General features: G+C 41.6%; 2 protein-coding genes across 6 annotated transcripts; both read left to right on the forward strand.

The window, feature by feature from the left end:
- The first annotated feature begins 30 nt into the window (after positions 1–30).
- LOC122829436 (glutathione hydrolase 7) lies at positions 31–9,398 on the forward strand. Of its 2 annotated transcripts, XM_044113998.1 has the most exons (18): positions 31–278; positions 460–621; positions 943–1,106; positions 1,203–1,462; positions 1,733–1,959; positions 2,141–2,292; positions 2,886–3,003; positions 3,101–3,168; positions 3,397–3,470; positions 3,650–3,843; positions 4,887–4,974; positions 5,305–5,432; positions 5,549–5,637; positions 5,726–5,878; positions 5,961–6,075; positions 6,170–6,307; positions 6,395–6,494; positions 7,716–9,398. In XM_044113998.1, exons 4-18 carry the CDS (start codon positions 1,243–1,245, stop codon positions 7,886–7,888), a joined length of 2,037 nt encoding a protein of 678 aa, XP_043969933.1. In that variant the 5' UTR covers positions 31–278; positions 460–621; positions 943–1,106; positions 1,203–1,242; the 3' UTR covers positions 7,889–9,398. The 2 variants fall into 2 exon arrangements, with proteins under 2 accessions (XP_043969933.1, XP_043969923.1); XM_044113988.1 differs by having other exon boundaries at positions 31–621; positions 943–1,462.
- Positions 9,399–10,034: 636 nt separating this feature from the next.
- Positions 10,035–24,997, forward strand: ncoa6 (nuclear receptor coactivator 6). 4 transcript variants are annotated; one of them, XM_044113967.1, is made up of 17 exons: positions 10,035–10,158; positions 13,227–13,565; positions 13,930–14,085; positions 14,181–14,303; positions 14,685–14,807; positions 14,903–15,712; positions 15,858–15,980; positions 16,771–18,055; positions 18,139–18,257; positions 18,416–18,918; positions 19,006–19,236; positions 19,361–22,334; positions 23,161–23,211; positions 23,322–23,352; positions 23,731–23,772; positions 24,004–24,137; positions 24,259–24,997. In XM_044113967.1, the coding sequence occupies exons 2-17, from the start codon at positions 13,268–13,270 to the stop codon at positions 24,303–24,305; spliced, it is 7,050 nt and encodes a 2,349-aa protein (XP_043969902.1). In that variant the 5' UTR covers positions 10,035–10,158; positions 13,227–13,267; the 3' UTR covers positions 24,306–24,997. The 4 variants fall into 4 exon arrangements, with proteins under 4 accessions (XP_043969902.1, XP_043969893.1, XP_043969885.1 ...); XM_044113958.1 differs by having other exon boundaries at positions 10,055–10,158; positions 14,685–14,813; positions 19,009–19,236; XM_044113950.1 differs by having other exon boundaries at positions 10,061–10,158; positions 14,685–14,813.
- Positions 24,998–25,158: the final 161 nt, after the last annotated feature.

Raw genomic sequence — 25,158 nt, forward strand, 5'->3', positions numbered from 1 at the left:
AGACCGACATCTGAGACATTTTCATTCTTTTCTCGGGTGAGGGAGAAGAAGACAATGAATAAAGGGAGGGTTTAAGGCTGAGCAGGTTTATGCACCTGCTATGACGTGCTTTTCCACTCCAGCCAGTTAACCAATACTCCGAGGCAGCAAGTCCAGGAATCGCGCAAAGAGAGTTTCCCCTTTTGTTATGATGCAGATAGGCGAAGAGGCGGGGGATTTATGTTTTTCAGAAAGAGATTTCAGTGAACCTTCAAGGCCTCAAGCTCTTTTCCACTGAAGTAAGTCTGACGTTGGTACAAAGAAGACGACCAGAACCCTCTGGCGATTTTTTCGCCTGACATATATTAAAGGCATCCAATTTTACCTTTTAGTTACACTCAAATGTATTTTTAAAACAGAGTGTTCAAATTCCGATAATTATCCCCTAACAAGTCCTACCGGTTGTCCGACACTCAATAGGAAGTGAACTTCAGCGTCGAGCTGCGGCTGCTGTCTGTGCAGGGAGGGATACGGTCGCTGGGATGAGTCCGTCCTTCCTCCGCACCGGCTCCGCATAAAAACCTAAAAAAAAAACACCTCCAAGGAATGCTTATATTGAACAACATGTATTTCACGACAAGGGTAAGTATTATTGCCTCACACCGATGCTCTTAGAATCAGTATATATGGAAAGATGCGTTAGCTTGTAGCAGCGCGGTAAATAAACAGCGCACGAATTTAACTTCGGAGTTTTAACAGGTAATAACACTGTTGTTTCTAGTAATAATAAACTCGTTTGCTACTTGACCTTTCTAGGAAATATGTTGTCTTATTTCCAAACATTTGCTTTAGGCGTCTTGTAGTTTTATTAAATCCTACAAATCGCAGCTCATCGTAGCTGTATCAAGGAAACTGCTTATCTAAAACTAGTCAGTCAATCTGCGTGTTTGTTTTTATGTCCAGGTGGAAAGAAAAGCACCATCATTGGAGCTACACACGTCTGCTTTGGCCTAATGAAACGTTTCCCAATTAGACCCGGCTGCAGTGATCTAGATGTGCCACAATCACACTTAAAACTACAAATCCCTGCACGATTGGGATATCATGAGAATTTAAAGAAGCTGCAGGTTCCGGATTTGCAGTCCCTAAAAAGAGGAAATCCATACATTTCTCATATTACCTTCTTTTTTTTCACAAACATGTATTTCTTGGCCTAATTCAAGAATTTAGAAAACAGAGTCAGCACAAGATTCATTGCAAGTCATGCACAACCCTGCTCCAGAAGCTGTGACAGCCTATCCGGGTGGAAGTGGGGTGGACAAGGATGCCAACCCGGAGACAACCTTGGGGAGCGCCTACTCTCCAGTGGATTACATGAGCATCACCAGCTTCCCCCGGCTGCCGGAGGATGATGTGATGTCTGGAGAAAACACCTTAAAGTCCCGCAAAGAAGATGACAACGTCCTGAGTGAGCAAGACACAGGTAGGACTCAGGAAGTCATGTCAGGAATTATTATGCAAAACACTTCCTAGTTGAGCTTATCTTGCCTGTTCATTTAAATCCATGGTTGGAACCATTGCAATAAATCACTCACACAGGTTCAGTTAGTTCTATATTCACTACATGGAGTCGTAATTTAGAAAGAAATCAAATACCAGCTTTAATTTTTTTGGTGTTTTTTTTTATGTGAAACACTGCATCCTCTCCTTTCCCACTTATGGCTGCTTTTCATTTACGCTTTACTCATCCCAGACCCAGATCTGTTTCTGAAGTCGGCTCGCCTGCAGCGTCTCCCGTCCTCTGCCTCAGACTTGGCCAGCCACGATGTCGCCTCGTTGAGGGAGACCACTGTCGACCCTTTCAAAGAGGACTGCGCCTGTCAGCGGGACGGGCTGACGGTCATAATCACAGCCTGTCTCACCTTCGCTACCGGGGTCACTGTTGCCCTCATCATGCAGATCTACTTCGGCGATCCACAGGTACTGGCCTATTGCTGCTTCCTGCTCATTTAATGCCAACAGCGTTGCATCACTTCTGTTTCTGTGAAATTAATAATTAAGAAATTACTGTGTGTATCTTCTTGTCTACACTCGGATAAGCCATTTCATAATAAAAGTGTGATGAATATGCTTCCTTCCGTTGTCTTTTTTATGTTTTCAGGTCTTTAACCAGGGAGCGGTGGTGACAGATGTAGCTCAGTGTACATCTCTGGGGTTTGAGGTTTTGGGGAAGGAGGGGTCCAGTGTGGATGCTGCCATCGCTGCTGCTCTCTGTTTGGGAATTGTACACCCTCACACATCTGGCATTGGGGGGTGAGTTACTTAAACATAACAGTGAAAAAAACAGCAACATAAAGATTAAGGAACATCTCAGGTAGACCAATAACAAAAGTTTTGGCGAGGTTTAAAGAACGTTCAGGCTATAGAACATTATAACAAGCTTTTCATATCTAACTGAGTGACATGGAGTCCATCATCTGAGTATAGGAAGAGACTGCAAACGTACCGTCCAGCCTAGATTGACTGTCAGGGAAGGAGAGCATTAAATCAGAGAAGCGGCAAAAAGGCCAATGGTAAAGCTGAGCTAAGCTGCAGAGATTTACAGCTCAGGTGAGAGAATTTGATGATTGGAAACTTGTTAGTCAAGCACTCCACAGATCTGGTCCTCATCATTGAGGAATAGTAAAAATAAAGCCACTGTTGAAAGAACAACATAAGAAGCCTTGTTTGTACTACTTCGCCACAAGGCATGTAGTGGACATAGCATATATGAGGCCAAAATTGAATGTTTAAAAACAATAATTATACTTTTTATTGGTTCATCACATGCTTTATGTTTGCCTCTGTCCGCCAACTCAATCATTATGCTTGCTCGGATGTCTGCGTTGTGCTCTTTTGATGTGTAGTGGTGGCGTTATGTTGGTGCACAACATTCGTAAGAACGAGACAAGAGTGATTGACTTCAGAGAGACAGCGCCATCTGCCATTCAGGAGGACATGCTGCTCGCAAACCTCGACCTTAAAGTACGTTTTTCTTCTTCATGTCAGCCTGCTAGAAGTGAGAGATAAAGGTCTGAAGTTGCTTTCTGCTGCCTCGAACATATTGTTTTGTTTCTTTCAGTCAGGGTTGCTAGTGGGAGTTCCAGGGATGCTCAGTGGGATGCATCAGGCTCACCAGCTCTATGGCAGGTCCTTATACAGATAAAATTATTTGTTAAATTTGTTACAAGCCATTATATTTTGCATATCTCCATTAATTTCACTTTTTCTGTTGAAATTCTTTTAATAAAACTAAATATTTTGCTTTTATTTCTTTCTCTTTTTTATGTGTTAAGTTAACTATAACAATATGTTTTTAAGCTGTCATGTTAGCGTGACTACTAAGTTGTTTGTTGACTTAATATTTTGTTTTTCTAGGATACCATGGAAGGATGTTGTTTCCATGGCAGCAGATGTAGCCAGAAATGGATTCAACGTTACTCACGATCTGGGTAATTATAGATTATTATCATGCCAGACACCGGGTGCAACTAATTGTCCTTACAGTTGCTCCTTTTTTGCAGACAGAAGTAAGGCACCATGTTTCTCTCAGACAACATAAAGTGAAGGCACACAAACTTTAGCTGTAATCTCACCTCTCTCTCCCTTTAATTTGTTTATTGTTTTGCAGCGGAAGCTGTGGATGAAGTGAAGAATAAGAGTGTGTCGGATGCATTTCGGGATTTGTTCCTCCCCAACGGTCAGGCTCCAGTTTCCGGACAGTTCACCCGACGCATTGATTTAGCAGATATTTTGGACGCGGTCGCAGACAAAGGAATATCAGAGTTCTACACTGGGAAGCTGGCGCAGGAAATGGTGGCTGAAGTAAGGAAGACTGATTTCCGTCGGATTATATAAGCAGTCATGAATTTTGCATAGTGTCCTTACAAGATGAATTTTGTTCTGCAGACATCAAAAGTCTAGTTGTGCCTTCATTATATTGTATCATTTTATTGGTTTTATTGAACACTAATGTCAAAATGGAATTAATGTTTTGGAGTTTAGTTTTGGTCTCATCTGACCAGAGCACTTTTTATCCATGCTTGCTGTGTCCTCTTCGTGGCTTATCACAAACTCCAAACAGGACTTCTTGTTGCTTTATTTTGACAATAACTTTCTTCTTTCCCCATAAACTCCAGATTTATGGAGTGCTTAACTCACAGTTGTGTCGTAAACAAATTGAAATGCTGATCTCTGCATCCCAGCTCTGTAATCTCATTGCTTCTGATGGCAATCGGTTGCAGTCGACTTACTTACTAGAACCCGACGGACCCACCGGTGGGTCCGTCGGGTTCTAGAGGTTAATAGCCCTTGTGATCCATCAGTGCAGAAAGGGTTAAGCAACGTCAATGGAAAGGTGGCGGAATACATATTTTTGATACAAAAAAAGCTATTGTAGAAGGATGTATGATTTTCCTTTCTCTTTGTTGATCTCTGCTCTATTGGTCTGTCACATAAAACCCCTGCTGAATAGTGGGATTTGATAACTGACTCTTCATTAAAATGACCTACACAGGGCTGAATAAATATCAGCGTATTAGAAATAAGCAAACCACTGATCATTTGATATTGTCACTCAGCTGATTCAGTGACCCTGACATGACCTTTAAAAGTACACTCCCTGGTGTTAAGCTGTGTGTTTGATTAGCGAGGCACTAACACACTGGATGAAGACTTTCGCTCGATAATAGGTAACATAGTGCCGTCAGTTGCAAACACTGGAAAATCTTGCTCCTCTTCGCAATCTTGAAAGGTTTGTCTCTTACCACAACTTGACAGAAGGAACATATTTAACTCTAACTGATGAAATATGTTTTGTAAAAGCAAACGATACAAGCATATTGGACCTAATTCTAGCTTTGTAATAGGTGAAAGCAAAAGATGGCGTGCTGACGGAGGAAGACTTTGGAGACTACAGCACTGTCATACAACAGCCAGTGGAAATCACCTATCAGGGTAAATGTTCCTTATTACCCATCAGAGCAGATGGAGAGACACTTTCAACTACAATATTCACTTGACCTGATATAAACACTTTTTTCTACCAGTCCTCTATGTTTCCTGGGTGATTCTAGAATGAGCTAATTGTCCATTCTTGACTTTGGCAGAAGTGTCTTTGATGCTCTTTTGGATCTAAAGTGACCTGTTTTTAGTCTAGGAATCCAAATGAAATGCAAACACTGATCTTATTTAGTAACTACATACTTTAGCTCCTTTTATTATTTGATTTGTTCATGTTTGATATTACCATGTCTTTAATATTGTGATCTGTTGGTGTTTTTGAAGGACATCATATCATGGCCGCCCCAGCCCCACATGCAGGTGTTGGTTTGATCACTGCACTCAATATTCTTGAAGGCTACAATATTACGAGCCAAGTGCCCAGAAGTAGCACCTACCACTGGATTGCAGAGGTAAATAATTATATATAAATATACATATTTTAATTTTGATTATAGAGTGTAACCACTTTGCATGCTGGATTGATTTCTGTATTTTCTTCTGTTTTATTTGTCAATAACCTCCCCAGGCTGTGAAGATAGCATTGGCCCTTTCTAGTGGACTGGGAGACCCTATGTTTAACAATTCTGTCTCAGAGGTTGTTGATAAGATGCTGAGGTACAAATGAATCCACCTTGTAAGAAGCCAAATTAGTCTCTCTCTTAGTAAAACATCAGTACAGAACCTCTTTTCTTTGGTCTTCCAGTAAACCAGAGGCTTCCCAGCTCCGACAGATGATCAATGACTCCCAAGCTTTCTCTGTCAACCATTACACTTCATCATTTCCAATGAAGGACGGTGCAGCAGCTGCACAGGTCATTGTCATGGGCCCAGATGACCACATTGTTTCAGTTGTCAGGTACGTCTTATTGCCAGTTTGATAACAAAAAAACCCACCAAAATTGTTAAACTTGCAACGCGTTGTATTTTTTTTTTTTTAGCTCACTAAATAAACCATTCGGCAGCAGGATAGTGACTTCGTCAGGTATTCTTCTTAATAGCCAGATCCTGGACTTTTCGTGGCCTAATGAAACAGTGAGCTCATCACCTAACCCTGTATGTATGACCTTCGGCTTGACCCACTTCCTCATTAAATTATTTGTTGCACCATCTTACGGCTCTTATCTTTATGCTTTCCTTGTTGTTGCAGCATAACCTCATTGAGGCTAGAAAAAGACCCATGTCCTTCCTGATGCCCACAGTGGTGAGGCCAGCCGTGGGATTATGCGGCACATATGTGGCCGTTGGATCTTCCAACGGAGAGAAGGCCCTCAGCGGCATTACACAGGTTAAATATTCACCTTTTAGTCCTGTGACACGTACAGACCTCTCATAAAATGTATATTTTATTACAGTTCATGTAATTCCTCCACAGGTACTTATGAATGTTCTCTCTCTGCGCAAAAACATGAGTGACAGTTTAGCGTATGGCAGACTCCACCCACAGCTGGAGGACAACCTACTCCTGGTGGATGGTGAGTTTTTTTCTCTTTTGTCAGGTTGGGCACAAACATCCTGATACTCACTCTTTAGGCCAGTGTTAAGGTATCATATTGGGATAAGCTAGAAAAATTTAAATGTATATTTAGGAATTAGTTGAGTCTTTTAAGTCAAGTGTTATGTTCAATTTAACATGTTCAGAATGATTAATTTGTCTCCACAAACATTAACCTCTCCTGCTCTCAGCATGTACTGTTGCAAATTGTTACTTTTATCTGCATAATTTATTATGCAGTCTATGTAAAGTAGAAGCTTGACTCTGGCAAACAAAAACACCAAGTGTCTGTGTCTATACCAGCAGTTACCAGAGCTAAGCAAAATGTTGAACATTTTAAATGCTTTTATTAACTTTTTCAGATGTTTAGACTTTCTGGGATCTTACAGTAACTCATAAAAGTTTTGTTCTTCTGAAGTATAAACATGACATGAGACTGAGACCCATGTATCTGTTTTGTAAGTTGGACAATAACCCATATTTATCTTTCCACCATACACTCAGAGAGCAGGATGGTATCACAGATAAGAAAATATCAACAAACATCACCGTTATAAAACTGCAGCACCTGTATAAAGCTATTAACTGGTTTCCATATGCGGGTCTTTCCTGTCATATCACATGCAAACACACCGATTTACTATACCTTACTGGGACTACAAGAGGAATGCACTGTGGTCAGCTGAGAACAAACTTCAGCTTTTTTATCACTCAAACACTCCAGGTGGATCTGGCTTGAAACAAAGAATTTGTATGTAGAATAGCACCACAGACCATTAAGTATATTGGGGGATCTGTTATGATGTGGAAACCTTCTTTGACTGCACAACATGGATTATTTAAAATACTAGAAACTTTCAAATGAAAAGGTTGGATATTGTGCCAGAAAATAGAAAATGGGTCTTCTGGTGAAATTTTCATCCTTAACACATGGCCATATAAGCTCAGAAATGTAACAAAAAAGTGTGCCTTTTCTTAAAAGTTCTGTTTCAGATTATGCTCCCGCACTAAAAGATGAACTTATTTGAAGGCAGGGTTGCCATAAAACTGTCCAACAGTGTAAAATGCCTCATAGAGACATCCAGTACACACAATCCAAACAAGTTGTGATTGCTACACCCTTTGTGAGTGTTATATTTGAACCACGTAAGAAAAAATATCTTAACCTTCTTGTTGTGTTCTTTTACCTTACCTGCTACAGCTGAGTTTTTAAAGGACGATGTGGTGCTGCTGGAGGCAAAAGGGCACAATGTCGAATGGAGGGAAGTTCTTTCATTGGTGGAGGGAACACGGAGAACCAATGATCTCATCATCGGGGTGAAAGATCCCCGCAGTGCTGATGCCTCTGCCCTCACTATGTCCAACAAGCCTTAGTGCATTACTTCTTCCTTACTGCAACAGTAAGAGCAAGTGGTTTTTAATGACGAAGAAAGGAGGCTGCTTAATAAATAAAACAACAAGCTAACCCGCCCTGCAATCATCTAACAGCAGAAACACATGCAGGTTTCCCTGAACTAACATGGTACAAATCTGACCCTCTCTCAGAATATTAAATTGAAAAGTAGATCCACTTTAATGTTGATAATAGTGCACCTACTCTCAAAACCTCGAGGACCGTCCTAGCACAGTGCACCTTCTTGTAAAAGTACACACCCATCCCAGAAATGGCTTAGAAGTCAGCTGCTTGTATTATACACAGTAACGTAAAGTTTATTATTGAATCACAGTGAAACAGAAGCATGAGCGGTTGGTGAAATTATTTGTCCGAAGGTGGCGGAATGGGAACTTTTTTTTTTACTACTTAAGTTCCCGAGTTTTGCACTAGAAATGGCTTTCAGGAATTATGAGTGGAATTCCTTTGGAAAATAATCAGTCTTTTGCAAGGATTCGTTGGAAAAAGGAAGGGGTATGGCAGACCAAAAATGTCATCATTTATAACATATTTGAATCACCTTTGCTTACTTTGTGATTGCATTTCACATAACCACCTAGAGCTTAGTGGAAATGTTTACACCTGTTACAAATCCTTGCTGCATCTCACCTGAGAAGGAGCGTCTCAGACTAGACTAACAACCTCCCCTCCTCTTTCTGTGGCATGTAACTGTGTTTCAATGTTACTTGGTAAAGCTGCTGGAACTGGAACTGTTGCGTTGATTTTTTTGGGACCATGCTACAGACTAGAGTGCATCTGGAAAGTCTTCAGATAACTTCACTTTCTCTACTTTTTTTTGTGTTACATCCTTATTCCAAAATTATGTCAATTTAATCTCTTTCCTCAAAAACCTACGCATTATTAAACCTACCAATTATTATTTTTTAGTTTTCTTTTTTTTTATGCAAAACTCTCAAAAACGTTTTTCTACATTGTCATAATGGAGTATTTGTGTGTAGAATTTTGAAGAAAGAAATACATTTAATACAATTTGGAATAAGGTTGTAACAATAAAATGTGGGAAAAGTGAAGTGCTGTGAAAACTGTACAGATGAACTGACACTGATAAGTTGTTACATACAATTTTAGACTAAATTCTGTTCTTTTCTCTTCTCCTTACCAAGATATTTTTATTAAGCTCCACAGGTCTTAGGTATCAGTAAGTGTTTGATGAGTGCAATTAAACTAATCCTGTAGAAACTGAATATTTGAATTTTCTTAATTTGAAGGTTATGTGGCTGCATTCTTTCTAAATAATTTCATGTGATTTCTGTTTTTAATGTAATGTTTATTTGACTGTATACATTGTTATCATTTATATAGTTTTAATAACATATACCAATCAGTGCATCTTATTTGTGTATCAGTGCAATTGTATTAGATTGTATTTAAGGTATGAGCCAAATGTTTTTGCATACTTTATCACTGAAATATAAATGCCAATCCCAACTAGTCAGTTTTGTCTTTCATCTTTTTTGGGTGCGGTGCTAGGCACACATTTCCACAACTGATGTCTGGGAAAACAGTTGGCAGCCATCCGACCAAACAATAAAGAATGTTTAACTAGTTCTATCTTTCTGTTTTTATTTTAAATAAGATTTTAAATGGGTTAGGGTTACATATGGACTGCCGCACAAACAGAGAAAACGGGGCAACAACAATAAATACTAATTTTTGATTTAATAATTTCGATTTTTCAGCATTTCAACCTCTGCTAATCTCGTGTTATTTTTTCCCCTGTCCCATTGTATGCTCAAATTTCATATTTTTGTGGGGAGACTTTCTGAAAAAGGGATTGCCAAGAATTGCCGTCAACATTACTTCTGATCAATTTTAAATTTTTTGTCATTAAAAAGCCATCAAAAGGTTTTTGCACAACCCAGTGAAAATCGGATTCACAGTTTATGAATAAACATTTGAAGGGATTGCAACTGCAGGGAAAGAAAGGCGTATTTAACACACATGCAAGACATCAACATGGCGAAAATAATATTTAAAAATATAAAATATCCAGACACACACGAGGGTTAAATAAAGCAAATTATATGAGGGGGGTTTTATAACGCCGTTGTTCAAACTTTTACAACTGTTTTATTTTGGAAAGCATCATCGGAAGTCGTTCTGTTAACCTGCTAACGAGAATCATGTTTTGTTAGCCTTCCTAGCAAGCAGATTTCAACTGGTTAACCATATTTCCTCACGATTATGTGTGGTAAGGTGTTTCGCTCTTACTAATTGTTAGGTGTAGAAATTTAAAATAAGTGAAATTTTCAGCTAAGCGTAGGCGCTTGAATGGATTCGTGATGAGTTACATTTTCTGTTAGCCGGCTAGCGGTTGCTAGCTGGAATTAGCTGTAGTTGACGGAGACGCTAGGATGAACAGTTTTGACTTCCAGTTTGCACATTTTGAAGATGTATCATCTAAAACGTAAAGATGTGGGATGTAGACATTGTCTGCTCTTGGTTGATTATGCACAAGGACAAATGAAACTGTATATGAGCGTTTGCGTCGGGAATTTCGCTACCTTATATTTGCGTTAAGGCCCTTACTTCTGGGCCCCCATCATCATCATTGAATCAAGCTGGAGCTCTTTTATAGTGCTCCATTTAAACCGTGTGATATTAACCGACTGGGGGTAGAATCCAAACTACACTTTACATGAATAAAAGACGCCTCTAAAATTGGGATTTGTCTGCTTTGATAGACTTAACATCACCGGTCAAATTGATGTGACCTACAGGTGTGTTTAGTGTATGCTGCTGCAGTCATAATGTGATTTTAAGTTTTTCTTCTTGCTTTCACAATTAATAACCGTCTGTGTACATTAATAAACACGTGTATATAAGTTTTAAATGTGCAAAAATATTTCAATGACTCTTAATTTTCCTATGTGGCCCCTCTTTGAGAATTGCGAAATTTTTTTAAAAGACAAAGCACAGCTCCGTACTTACTATAGATACAGTACTATACGCTGTTTGAAACTTTATATGTGACGGATTTATCCAGGTTTAGAGGTAATTTGGTCAAACATTTCCAACCTTTGAGTGTCAACAATGCTCGTTTGAATACGCAATTATGTTCAAATTCACACGCACATCCAGTATAGATTTTGGCCCATAATTTAGTCCGATATTTTTAATTTTTACTTGTATCATCCATAGTCCAAAAACTCAATACATTTTGGCATTAAACATGAAAATTCCTGACACCTGGAATATAACAGGTGTTTCTTATTGCTTCTCAGTCATTTGCCACATCAGTACCACACACACTGATATCACTATTACAATATATTTTTACGATGTAATGTGCAGCCATAACTGTCAGTGAGGTGGAAGAAGAGGGATTCTACACTTTTTTGCTGCTAAAGAGAATACATTGGAAATTAAAGTAGCAACACCCATCAATTTTGCTACAGAAAAACTGGAGAGATTTAGTTACTAATTCTTTTCTTAAGCATTGTGGCTCCTTTAATGCTGCTTGGCTACCTGGGCCAGGCAGCAGGTAGCAACCCAACCAATGGAACTGCTAATATCAACATGTTGTGCTTCTTGTGTTACTCTAAAAAAGGCAACCCAGCAAACGGGTAATGTAGCCACAAGCTACTTCTTAGCTTCTTATTTTAAGTCTTTGTTTTAAAAGCGAAATAATGATGATCCAACTTTATGCATAAACTGTCTTCATCAACATTTTACTTTTGGAACAACTGGAATAATTTTGTTTTCGAGTTTAGAACATTTTTTATTTTGTTTTACATGAGTAAGTACTTTATTTGTAGTGAAATGCTGGTATTTTTACTCGATGTCATATCCTGAGAATCTGTTGCCTGTTCATGCCTCCTTTCATGTTATTACTGTGTGGACATTAAATGTAAAATACCTGATAATACTTGGTTTAGGTAGACAGACTCCAGTGAATGGCGAAGAGGATGCTGCTTGATTAATAGCAGCCCCCTCAATCAGCAATATTTCAGATATAGCTGAGAGCTGATCTCTCAGAACAAATGGTTCTGGTGTGATTGTGCACCAGGAAACTGCTTCCCTTCAGAGGCTGAGTGTGAGGCAGAGCAGATCTGTTCACACAGTGCATGTGGGTCATCTGAAACTTCATCAGCAAATCTCTTGAGGAACAGCAAGTGAGGAGATCTAAAGCCTCAGCCAGCACACTTAAGTCTACCAGTACACATTTGTTTGATATTTAGAAAATTGGCAAAGAAAGATATAGGTACTAAATCGAGGATTCCCTAGTAGGATATCAAACAGTTTGATTTGATCTTTTTAGCTTCCTAATTGCTTAAAGAAATATAGTCCAATAACAATAGAAATTCATCTTTCCTTTTGTATGCATTTAAGCGCAAAAAGAAAACATTTTCTTCCATATTGTTATAAGCTTCTAAGTCTGTATTGTTGCTCTGATGTGGCAGCCATGTTCTGACTTTAGAGGACGTAGAGTACAGCATATGTTGAGTTCAGGTTTAAGATTAAACCACTGTGAATGAGCCAGCGTTAATGCTGTAATCCGTGCAGGAAAAATGCGGGATGCATGCATAACCTTTTACAAGCACATGCTAATTGTATTCCAACTACTTGAGAAATGTTGAGTGCTCAGAACTGTGCAGAAGGTTTTTCATCTGAGCTGTTGAGCAGCTCAATATTGGAAAACGTGAGTGTGGCGATTGCTGAATATTGCATTGATACTAATTGCAGTTAAGGCACAATTCCACCGGTGTTTTTTCCTTCTGTCATGAAACTGCTCATCCTTCAACTCTTCATTCTTGGTCAATAAAAATGACATTTGTTCCAGTGGGAAAAGTCCATCCTTCTGGTCAAATATAACATTGTGATCTGTCATTCATTCGGTCCCTTATTTTGTTATAAATTCTTTGTTTTTAGCCCGCCTCCCCTAAATTAGGTCGTTTGATGTATTTGTAGTTTTTGTGAAGCAATTTGTGGTTTTTACCTTTCCAAAGTAATGTGCTTTTATGTATTTTCTTTGCGATTGTGGTTTTGTAAATGTTAGTATTGCTTTAACAATCGTTTATGTCAACAAGTCCTTTCTGATATCAACTCATTTTGATAAAAAAAAAAGAGTTTGAATTGAAAGCTGAGCAGTGAGCTGCTCCAGTTCCTCTGAGTGCTTGGCTGTTTTTTTTTTATTAGGAAGGAATAATATGTCTGACTTTGTATTGCTTAAATTTTGTGTACTACAACCTAGTTAGTTAGTTTTTTTTTTGACATTTTTGTTGTTCTAACCTGAGTCTTTAATACATGTGACCGCAGATTAAAACAATTCAGACGCCACTCCCAGTAGAAGGCGGAGGATGGCTCACCGACAGACCCCGCCTGACGTGTCCCACAAGGCTGAGCACCTGGAGTCTGACAACGAGTCAGACAGAGACTCAGGTGTTGGGGATGATGCAGTCGAAGAAGCTGATAGTTGCCACGAATGCAACACAACTGAAGTAGACGAGGTTAAGAAGGCAGACGGGATGGAAGAGGACGGTGTGAAGGACGAGGACTCCACAGTATTTGTTGCCTTTCAAGGCAACATGAACGATGAGGACTTCGCTCAGAAACTTGACTCGGTTCTCAGTGGGATACCCAATGTGCTTAATATGGGTTAGTTTTGTTTTCGGTTACGTAGTAAATGTATTAATCAGATTCAATTTTCCTCTGTTTATAATAGTTTATAATGGAGTAATTGCTTTGTTTTCCCACAGTTTTTATTATGTTTCCTTCTAATTAGGTGGTTTTAACTTTCTTAAATTCTAAAGGCTTTCAAATTCTTGATAAGTGTGAAAATATAACAATGTGTGAGATTTTATATTGAAAGAATTTGCAGTTCGTTGCATAAGATATACAAGCCCTAAAAACTTTGACAAGTCGCACAATTTTGTTTCCGTGAGCTCTTGTGTGTTCTATGCATATGAAATATATGTTCTTGCATCACTTTGTATATATATATTTAATTATCATCTTTTAGGCTCTGATAAGCTGCAGCCACAGCGTGTAGAACCTTGGAATAGCGTCCGTGTTACCTTCAACATTCCCCGAGATGCAGCAGAGCGTCTCAGACTGTTGGCCCAGAACAACCAGCAGCAGCTCAGAGACCTGGGTATCCTCTCTGTGCAAATAGAAGGTGACAGAAGCATAATTCAAACATGGATTTCTTTGAAAATATAATGAACATGCAAATCCATATTTGCTGCTTTTCTTTTATGTTTTAATGTTCAGGCGAGGGAGCAATCAATGTGGCTGTTGGACCAAACAGAGGACAGGAAGTAAGAGTGAATGGACCAATTGGTGCACCTGGTCAGATGAGAATGGATGGTGGCTTTCCAGGTCAGCCTGGCCCAGGTATGTGTTCACTTAATGTTTTCTTAATTTATAGCAACAGATGATCCAGTGAATGAGAAACTATATTACAGACGACATCTGAGTCTGAGCAAGTTATAAAAACAATATAAATGTTTTTTTTTCTTTGTTTTAGTTGGCATTCATTTTTTTTCTTTTTAGCTGTTGTTCTGCTTACTTTAGAATATTGATTTGCTTACAATTCTTCGCAAAGTCTTCATACCCCTTGATCTTATTTACATTATGTTACATTACAACCACAAACCTCAGTGGGCTTTATTTGGGTTTTATGTCATGAACTTGCACAAAGTAGTGTATGACTATGAAGTAGGGGGCGATATGCATATTTTCACAGTTGGTGGCATGTTTTTTTTTTTCTCCAAGGCGGTGTAAGGATGCCCAATCCGTCGATGGTTCCACGTGGGCCTGGCATGGTGGGTCAGCCTATGTTGCCAGGCAGCAGCGGACAGATGCACGTTCGTGCACAGAGACCACCTTTACAGACAGGTTTAGGTCTTTATTTTTTGCTTCATCTAATAATTGATGTAGGAATTGCAAATACATTACAGCACTTGCATAACAAAATTCCACTGTTGTCACAGATGTGATGGATCCAATGATGATTTCAGTTCAGCAGCAGCAGCAGCTTCAGCACCAACAGGGCGCTGCACATGCTGCAGCTCCCATGTCTGCTCAGGCTGCTCATCACATGCAGGCACTGCAAGCAGGCAGACCAATCAACCCTGCCACACTGCAACAGCAGCAGGCCCAGCAGCAAGCTCAGCAGCAGGCTCAGCTCTCCCAGCTCGGACCTCGACCTCCATTCAACCCCGCGGGCCCGATGGGTGTGCCTCCTGGCTGGAATCAGTTGCCTTCTGGCGTACTACAGCCACCAGCAGCCCAAGGAGGCCCTGCCTGGAGAAAACTCCCCCCTCAAAACCAAATGGTTCAACGCCCACCGTCACTAGCTACAGTTCAGACCCCCAACCACCCACCACCCCCGTATCCGTTTGGTAGCCAGCAGGCGGGGCAGTTATATAATGCAATGGGACAGGGGCAGTTACAGCAGCAACAGCCTGCAGGAATGGGGCAGTTTGCTGCGCCGCAACCTAAAAGCCAACAGGCTGGTCCAGGTGGTGTCAGCGGACCACCCAGACCCCCGCTACCCCTACCGTCAACGTCTGGACCACAGAGCAACATCACTGCCAAGTCACCTGGATCGTCCTCGTCTCCGTTTCAGCAAGGTTCTCCTGGGACTCCTCCTATGATGGCTCAGAGACCTACGACTCCTCAGGGGTTCCCCCAGGGTGTCGGCTCACCAGGCAGAGTGGCTCTCAGCCAACAGGGCAACATGCAGCAAGGATTCATGGGAATGCCCCAACATGGGCAGCCGGGAGCCCAAGTCCACCCTGGTGAGTAATTGTTGGTAACGGCTTCTTTTTCTTTTTGGTTTCCATGCAGGTTAAAACATGATGCAATTTTCTCTTTATAGAACAATCACTATAAAGTTATGATTTCTAATGTAATGATGGTTTCTTGAATAATTACTGATTGCAGGCATGGCAAAGCGTCCTATGGGCTTTCCAAACATGAACTTTGTTCAAGGTCAGGTGACTGGTGGCAATCCAGGAGCCCCGGTAGCAACTCAGCAGCTGCAGAACCAACAAATGACTCACACAGGTAAAAACTAATAACATAAGAGAAATTCAAATGACACTGCAGAAGGATGGCTGTATGATTGGGGGAAATTGATCAAATTAGTCTAATGTAAACTATATATTATTGTTCTTCACTCAATGCTCACAATTTCTTTTGGATTTGACATTTTTCTCAAATTTTATTAGATTTGTGTTTGAGAAGAAAATAATCAAAGAAAAATGAACACACACCCACATTTTTAGAAATATGCATTGCTACATAAATTCAAACTATTTATTTGCATGCACTGCACAAAGAGACAAAACCTCATTCACCATAATTATGTCAGACCAAATTTTTCGTTTTAGGTTAGTTAGCATTACCCAAATTTTCTAAATATCAGAGTAATATTGGACATTTTTTGTCATTCATTTATAATTTGCGGAATGTTGCAAAATGATTTGCCAAATTAGACCAAATTTGCACAAAAATTTTGATTGTCTAATTCAGTGGTTCTCAGAAATTTTCTTCTGCCCCCCTCCCCCTCACCCCCCTCCAGTGGTTTCCGAAGATTATCTGGTCCACCCTATGGATTACAATAAAAATCCCCCCCAAAAAAAGAAAAATTAATCAACTGGGCACACACATCGTTCAACCAGACATAACACACTTTTGTTTTTTTTTGTTTTTTAATTCATCCATAACACTTCCTGTGCGCGCCCCACACTTTGGGAACCACTGGTCTAATTTGAGATGTAAAATATGAATATGTTTGTGTCATAAAAAGATATTTCTACAGTCTTTCATATATATTTTTTCTGTTTCAATTCAGGAGCCCAGCCAGCAGCATCTACTCCAAACTCGATGCAGGGACCACCCCACGCTCAACCCAATATAATGGCTGGTCAGAGTAGTATGCCAGGACCACCCCCTGGTACCACGGCTGGGGCTAGTATGGGCCAGCAGCAGCCTGGCCTCCAGACCCAAATGATGGGCCTCCAGCATCAGGCCCAGCCTGTGTCCTCCTCCCCCAGCCAGATGGTTCAAGGCCAGGGTGGCGGTCAGACTGTCCTTTCAAGGCCCATTGGTCAAGGGCAGAGAGGAGGGATGACCCCACCCAAGCAAATGATGCCACAGCAAGGCCAGGGGGTGATGCATGGGCAGGGTCAGATGGTTGGAGGCCAAGGGCATCAGGCCATGCTCCTGCAACAGCAGCAGCAGCAACAACAACAACAAAACTCAATAATGGAGCAGATGGTTGCCAACCAGATGCAAGGAAACAAACAGGCATTTGGAGGGAAGATTCCACCTGGGGTTATGCCCGGCCAGATGATGCGTGGCCCTTCACCCAATGTTCCTGGTAACATGCCTCAGTTCCAGGGCCAGGTTGGCCCACAGCAGATGACTCCACAGCAGCAGCAGCAAATGGCTCAGATTCAGCAGCAGCAGCAGTTACAGCAGCAGCATCAGCTGCAACAGCTGCAGCAGCAGCAGCAGCACCAACAGATGAACCAACAACAGCCTCAGCAGATCCCAATAGCTGGCAATCCTAATCAAACTATGGGAATGCACGGGCCACAGATGAGACTCCCTGCTGGCCATCATCTCATCCAACACCAGCAACAACAGCTGCAACAACAGTTTCAGCAACAAAAACAACAAGTTATGTTGCAGCAGCAGCAACAACAGGCCGCTCAGCAGCATCCACATGTCATTGGAGATCCAAATAGTGGGACAGGGGAGTTAGGTGTGCAGCAGATGGTCCCTGATATGCAAGCTCAGCAGCAGCAAGGCATGATGGGAGGCCCCCAGCATATGCAGATGGGTAATGGTCACTTTCCAGGTCATGGCATGAACTTCAACCCACAGTTCGCCGGTCAAATGCCAGTTGGAGGACCATGTGGACAGCCAGGTGGTTTTCCTGTTAGCAAAGATGTTACACTGACCAGCCCACTGCTGGTCAACCTACTGCAGAGTGATATCTCAGCAAGCCAGTTTGGACCAGGTGGGAAGCAGGGAGCTGGTGGGGATAATCCAGCTAAACCCAAAAAGAAGAAACCACCCCGAAAGAAGAAGCCCAAAGAGAGTGATGGACAGCAGGAAGTAGAGGGACTTGGGTAATAACAATTATTTGTTACAGTTGTGTTGAATGCTTAAACTGGTTATTTTGTCAGATGGCTCATTTTGTTTCTCCTTCCAGTGGCCTTGATGGGACTGTTGGCATGGAAGATACAGATTTGCCAAATCTAAGTGGGGACCAGGGTTTGGGTTTGGAAAGCTCCGGGCAAAAACTCCCCGATTTTCCTAATAGGCCTACAGGTACATTTTATTTAAAAAAAACAAAAAACCTTAAGTTATTCAGTACAAATCTTCAGTAATTAGTAAAACAATTATTACAGTTGCATACTCTTTTAATTTCTAAAATTGTATTGTATTTGTTATTAAGTTATTACTATGAACCTCTTTGTTTCAAATAGGCTTTCAAAATCAGACTGGAGAACAGAGAGTTCTGCAACAGGTACCGATGCAGTACATACAACAACAACAACAACAGCAGCAACATCAACAGCAGCAGCAACATCAACAGCAGCAGCAGCAACATCAACAGCAGCAGCAGCAACATCAACAACAGCAGCAGCAGCAACATCATCAAATGCAGCAAATGCAACAGCAGCATATACAGCAACAGCAAATGCAGCAGCAAATGCAGCATCAAATGCAACAGCAGCAAATGCAACAACAACAACAACAACAGCAGCAGCAGCAGCAGCAACAACAACAATTGCAACAAATGCAGCAGCAGCAGATGATACAAATGCAGAATCTTCAGAATGCTCAAGCACAGCAAGGGATGCCAGGGTCACAAACACCAGGACAAAGTCAACCACAGATGCATCAACTACAGCAACAACAACAACAGCAGCAGCAGCAACAGCAATCACAACAGCAACAGCTGCAACAGCCCAGCCTACAACAACAGGTACACGTATTGTGTGACTTAATGGTATTGTTTCTTGTCAACATCAGAAGCTGTATCTTGTTCCTAAAGTTTGTCTCTACATTCTAGCAGCAGCAGATGATGATGATGATAAAGATGCAACAGGAGTCCAAGAATCGCATGCCCATGCCCCCAGGAGGGCAGCTTCCTCCTAGAAGTTTAGGCAATCCAACAGATGTGCAGAGGCACCCTGTTTCGCAGCAGGGAAACATGCCTGTAATGATTAACCTTCAAGGCCATGGTGGTGTCCCACCCTCACCTGACAAAGCCAGGGGGATGCCCCTAATGGTGAACCCACAAGTAAGGCTTAATGTTAATGGATTTAATATAAACATTTATATCTGATAATCAAAAGATAACTTTGGATTTAAAGTGCAGAAGTAATCAGAATTTTTTTTAAAATACTTTCTAAAATCTTTTCCAGCTCTCAGGTGCTGCACGAAGAATGTCTCATCCAGACGTAGGACAAGGACCCCAAGGCAGTGGGTCTGAGGAGGTCTCCACTGGTCCCCACACAAAGCAAGACAGGCCTGCTGGCTCAGAAATTGGAGTTCAACCTGGAAATGGGACACAGCAGATGGTTTCCAGCCAGACTTCCAACCCTCAAATGATGAAGCAAGGACCTGGGCAAACAACAATGCCTCAACATACTGGGGCCAGTCCTCAGCAGCAGTTAACCACTCAGCCCCAGCAAGGAGGCCACATGCCTGGCCTTCATTTTCCCAGTGTCCCAACGTCCTCACAGAGCTCAAGACCCAAAACCCCAAACAGAGCAAGCCCTAGGCCGTACCACCATCCCCTCACTCCGACTAATCGACCACCAAGTACTGAGCCCTCAGAAATTAACCTTTCGCCTGAGAGACTAAACGCTTCCATTGCAGGCTTGTTTCCTCCCAAAATTAACATTCCTCTTCCTCCGAGACAGCCAAACCTTAACAGAGGATTTGACCAACAAGGTTTGAACCCAACAACTTTGAAAGCCATAGGCCAGGCTCCCCCTAGTCTAAGTCTGCCAGGTAACAACAATAACGGCAACTTAGGAGGAAATAACTCTAACAATCAACAGTCTGCTGGAGCAGGTGTAGGGGTTTTAGGTGCCAAGCAAGACAAACAGTCTGGGGGTCAAAATAAAAGGGCAAGTCCTAGCAACAGTCGTAGGTCGAGTCCTGCTTCCAGTCGAAAGTCTGCCACTCCAAGTCCAGGAAGGCAGAAGGCAACAAAAAATACCATGAATTGCCCTCCTCACCAGCAGCAGTTGGTTAACCCTCAAGGACAAACCATGATGCTAAGTCCTTCCTCTGTACCACAGAGTCCAGTATCGATGCCTTCACAAGCTGGTGGAGCCATAGAGACACAGCAGAGCCAGAGCTCCCTCCATGGTATTCATGGAAACCCTGTTGATGGATTTAGGGAAAATCAGGGAATAATGCCACCAGAGCAGCGACCAATTGCTCAACCTCCAGCCCAGACACAGCAATTTAGAGATTTGTCATCACCAAGAATAAGCCCTCGTATGCCAGCACATCAAGTTCTCAAACCTGATGCTGAAACGCAGGCTAACACAGTTGACAGACCCCCAACACACCTAGCTACTGGACAGGACTCAGAGGTCTCAACTGCTCTTAAAGCAGCTCCAACATCCCTTAACCAGTTACTGGATAACGCAAATATTCCAAACATGTCACTTCGACCCTCGCAAACAGGGAATGACAACAAGCCTGCTTTGGATCCAGATAGACCTGTATCCAGCAGTTCTCAGAACTCGGATAAGTCAACGTCTGTCGTTACTACAGCCGCTGCTCCTGCTACTGCCGCAAATGAAACTCCAGCTATACCTAGATCTGCTCTAATTCCTACCAGTGGTTCTTCCTTGCCACCTACTTCAATTCCAAGCTCCCACCCATCCACTGCTGCAAACGCTAGTAGTACCCTTAGTCTTAAACACAACCTATTACCTAGCTTTGTAAATTCAAATGTAAATCCAGCAGCTACTCTTACTAGCTCAGTCTGCACTAACACTAATGCCAATCCAGGTCTAAGCACCAGTATGCCTGCTTCCGGTCAGAACACTTTTGCCTCCTCTGTTAGTGCCAGCTCTGCAGTAAACGCTGCCAGTTCAGCTGTCAAACCAAGCCCCAGTCCAAAACCTGTGACCAGTGTTCAGTCAGTAATACAGATCCCCGCATCATCTAGTAACATTTCCCCCAACCAGATAACAGTGTTTGTTACATCAAACCCCATTACATCTGCTCCCACTTCACAGGTGCCAACATCAATGGTGTCCACCATGGTGGCCGTCCCTAACAAGAATATAAGACCTCAAGACATCCGGCATCCGAGCTCTGGCCCTCGACCTGCACAATTTATCACTACTACACCTGTATTTATTAACCCAATTTTCCAGGTCCCAGGTTCCTCTGTGGCTCCTAATTCAGGAGTTGTATCACAGTCTGTTACCATGGTGGGGTCTTTACAGGTCTCAGCTGCAAACATCCATCTTTCTCATGCCCCTAGCTCCTCTCAAACTACAGGGGCTACAATGACAAGCGCTCAGTCTAACAGGAGTGGTCTCGGACAGGTCCACATAACCACTAGTATGTCGCCATCAGGGCCAGTTAGTACTCTTGTAGCTCCTCAGCAATTTAACCAAGGAAGCATCAAACCAGAAACTCCAAGTGAGGCGAGTTCCTCTCAGAAATCTGCTGTCCCGGTGCATCAGCCTTCTCCCCACCCAGGCCCGTCTGTATCAGCTTCCTTTCAGCCACCTCTGGCTTCTCCACCTCCTTGCTCCAGCCCCATGGCTGTTCGAAAGAGTCCCGCGCCTCCATCCCCTGCTTCCCAAATTAAACCAATGCCCACATCAGCCACTGTATCCGTTTCTGGCAAAGGCGACTCCCAACAAACTACTGTAGAAAGGCCTCTGCAGAGTCATACAGGGGGTATCCCACAGCAGGTCTTTCTACATCCTGCTAATCAGACTGAAACACAAGCTCCTCATACTACTGCTGTTGGTCCAAATAATAATCCACCTGTGGTTTCTAAAGAAATCCCCAGTCAAGTTACAGTTCCTACTCAGATTGTTGGACAGGCTCCTGCACCGGTCTCGGTCCCAAATCAGCCACCGCCTGTAAATTCTCAAGCTCCCGTTGCGACTGTAGTTGGCTCCGGGGTTTCTTCCAGTGCTTTGCTTTCTACAGTCCCTCCCATGCAATCTTCTGTAACATCTGTTCTTCCGATTGTTGCTGCAAGCGGTCCCGGGGAGGCTTCCCACATCACCTCCTCACCTACTGGTATTCCCAGTGCAGTTCCAGCAAGCCAGACCGAAGTCCCAGCTGCAGAGCCTTCTGTGCCGCCGCCAGCAGAAGCAGCAGCAGCTGAATCCACCCAGGCCACCCCAGGTACATTCATAGCAAGCCATGAAAAATATTCATCTTGTTGGTATACATATTGTCACTCCTCTGTTAATTGATTTTTGCATTTTGGCCCTAAATGGGGAATTTTAGGGCTGTTGCCTGCATATGCATACACATTTATTGGCACCCATAGCAAATATTTATAAAAAGAAAGCATCATTTTAAGTTTACGTGTAACATTCACCAAGATTACTTGTAGTTTACCTGATGTTCATTTAAAATGTACTTGTATTGTAAATAGGTCAAAACAGACCTGGTGCATTTGGAAAAAGAACTGGCCCATAGCATCACAGGACCTCCATCACACTTAGTAGTTAGAAAAAGAACATTTCCACATCTTCATCCTTTGTTTCAAACCTGACCAGAAAGGCTTACTGTTTGTGTGCCCTCCAAGCTACTAATTGATATAAAGGTAGATAACTGCAGATTTTTTTTTAAAAAAAGTCACGTAACAGTAAATAATTGGGGGATGAATAAAAATTGTAACAGATTGCTTAAGATTTAATTCTGTTTCTAGAAAATTTTAAACATTATTCAGCCACTTTTATTTTTAAAAAGGAACAATTGTACTCTGGGTTGTTACTGTTTTTTTTGGACATTTTTGATATTTTCAGTATGTTTAATTAAAAATTTGATTTTATGCAAATTTACTTGAAAACCATTTAAAGATTTTATCAGGGTCCAACAAATGTATCTGCTACCATTCACATGATGTTACTTCCACACACACAGCTGCTTCTTGTAGCTCTTTAAACTGTTGTGCATCTAGATGTTTTCCACCACTGTAGATGTTTTTTTTCTCATGTTTCAGCACCTCTGCAGCCAGAAGTCTCACAGGAGCCTGCCTCAACTGAGAAGACGGGTAACTGATCCTTATTTATTTATTTTTTTCTTACAGAAGAAAAAAAACAAGCATTAACATTTTTGGAAACTTTAGAGTCCTAATTGATCATTTGCTCCTGTGTTTCTTAGGTGAAGACATCTCAGCAGGTTCAGAGCAGGGGTAAGGCTCCAAAATTATTGTTGCCGTCCTCTCTGCTTGTTTTGGGTGGCGGGGTTTCTAAGCTGTCCCCTTTTTTTAACGTTAATTTCACGGAGAGCAAAACCACTCTTGGAATATTCTTGGGGATTTCTGTCTCCATTGACACAATTTGGAGGTTTTTTTGGTTGGCCACAGGGGTAAGTGATGAGCAAAGGCCTTCGGACTTGGTACGTATGATTAGCATGAGATTATATGATATTTAAAGCATGTCAAATCAAAGGCAGATCATTACCACATGGCTGTATCTCCACAGTGGGATTATCATGATATGGTGAGGTGGTAAAACTGTTTGTTCAGCACAGTTGATAGTTTACCGCTGTTTTTCCACTTCTATCACAGATGGGCAAAGAAAAGAAAGACGCCCATCAACATAGTCCCAAGGTATGTATTTTGACATGGTTGTGCTGCAAAGGCAGAAGCAGTGATCATGTCGACGTAGTCGTGGATGCTGTTGGGATGAAGATGGACAGTATCTGTGGTAGATGAGGAAAAACAGCAGAGTCCTCTTTGGTATTACAATGTTGAGTAAAGCAGAAATGGTCGCTCGTTAGTAACAGATCCACGTCCTGTTTTTCTCTCCTTGTTTGTTGTTTGTCTTTGTGGTTCTCCCAGAGCTGCTGTGGAGAAGCCCAAGGGGCCAAGCAGACGGAGCTCCCGAGCTGAGAAGGAGGCAGAGGAGGAGCCGGCGGTAGACAGCGGCATCCGGAAGAGGTCAGCCAGGCCTGGAACCAGTGCTGCAGTTAAAGGTACAATAATCACCAAAGTGACGTTTCAAAGTCAGTACCTTTGAAAGTCAGTATAATGTCTTATAAATGTCTTTATAAGACATTATAAAGTTTTCTCTAACCGACGTATTTGGTTTTACAGAAACCGCAGCAAGCCCCACCCAAGCCAAACGAAGGAAGTCTAAATAGGCACAACGGTGGTCGTTTACCTGTGAACTGTACTGTAAATGTTTATTTTTTCTGCTGTGAATCAGTTGACCTTAGTTTCTCTGGCTCAGTCTAAAACTTAAACTAGAGGAAGATACTATGTACAGATTGTTTTATGAAAAAAAAATAAAGCTATTGTTTTGTTGACACATATATGTGTGATTGTAGCTAGAATGTGTGTATACAGTTTGTGTGAATGTGCATTTTCTTTCTATAAAATGCTGGATTAATCATGAAGATTGATAATGAAACTCACCATTTACTGTATGATTAAGTTGTAAAATCAAATTAAATTTTCTACTGCTTTTGTTCTGTGAAATGACATGCTGGTTCTTTTTGTCAATTATGTTGAATACAATACAACTGTGTCCTCTCTGCCCATTTGACGGTTTATGGTTGTCCGAGATAGGGTCGCTAAGGTGACATTCTCTAGCTCATTGGGCCAGAAGGTGTCCCCTCAGAAGGTATCCAATTGGCTTCAAGCCCTTTTCCTTCCATCATTAGTTTTGCTGAAATACTAGAAACAGAAAAAATAAAAACTCGTATGAATCTTGGAAAAATATCTCAATCTGAAAACAAAATCTGTAGCTGAAAAGAACTGAATAAATGTATTTGAATATATATGTATGTGTGTATAAATATATAATGGAAATTAAATTTCTTTTTAAATAGTATTTTTTTAATGCACTTACAAATTATTTTATCCGTTTTAACCTTTGCTTTTTCTCTTGTTTTGATAAATATAACTTCCATTAGTTTGACGCTAATTTGTGAATGTCTTCACATCCATAGTGGGGTTCCAGTTTTGGATGCCACAGGAGTAGATGAGGGCAAA

The sequence above is a fragment of the Gambusia affinis genome, linkage group LG01 (assembly GCF_019740435.1).
Source record: "Gambusia affinis linkage group LG01, SWU_Gaff_1.0, whole genome shotgun sequence".
NCBI lineage: Eukaryota > Metazoa > Chordata > Actinopteri > Cyprinodontiformes > Poeciliidae > Gambusia > Gambusia affinis.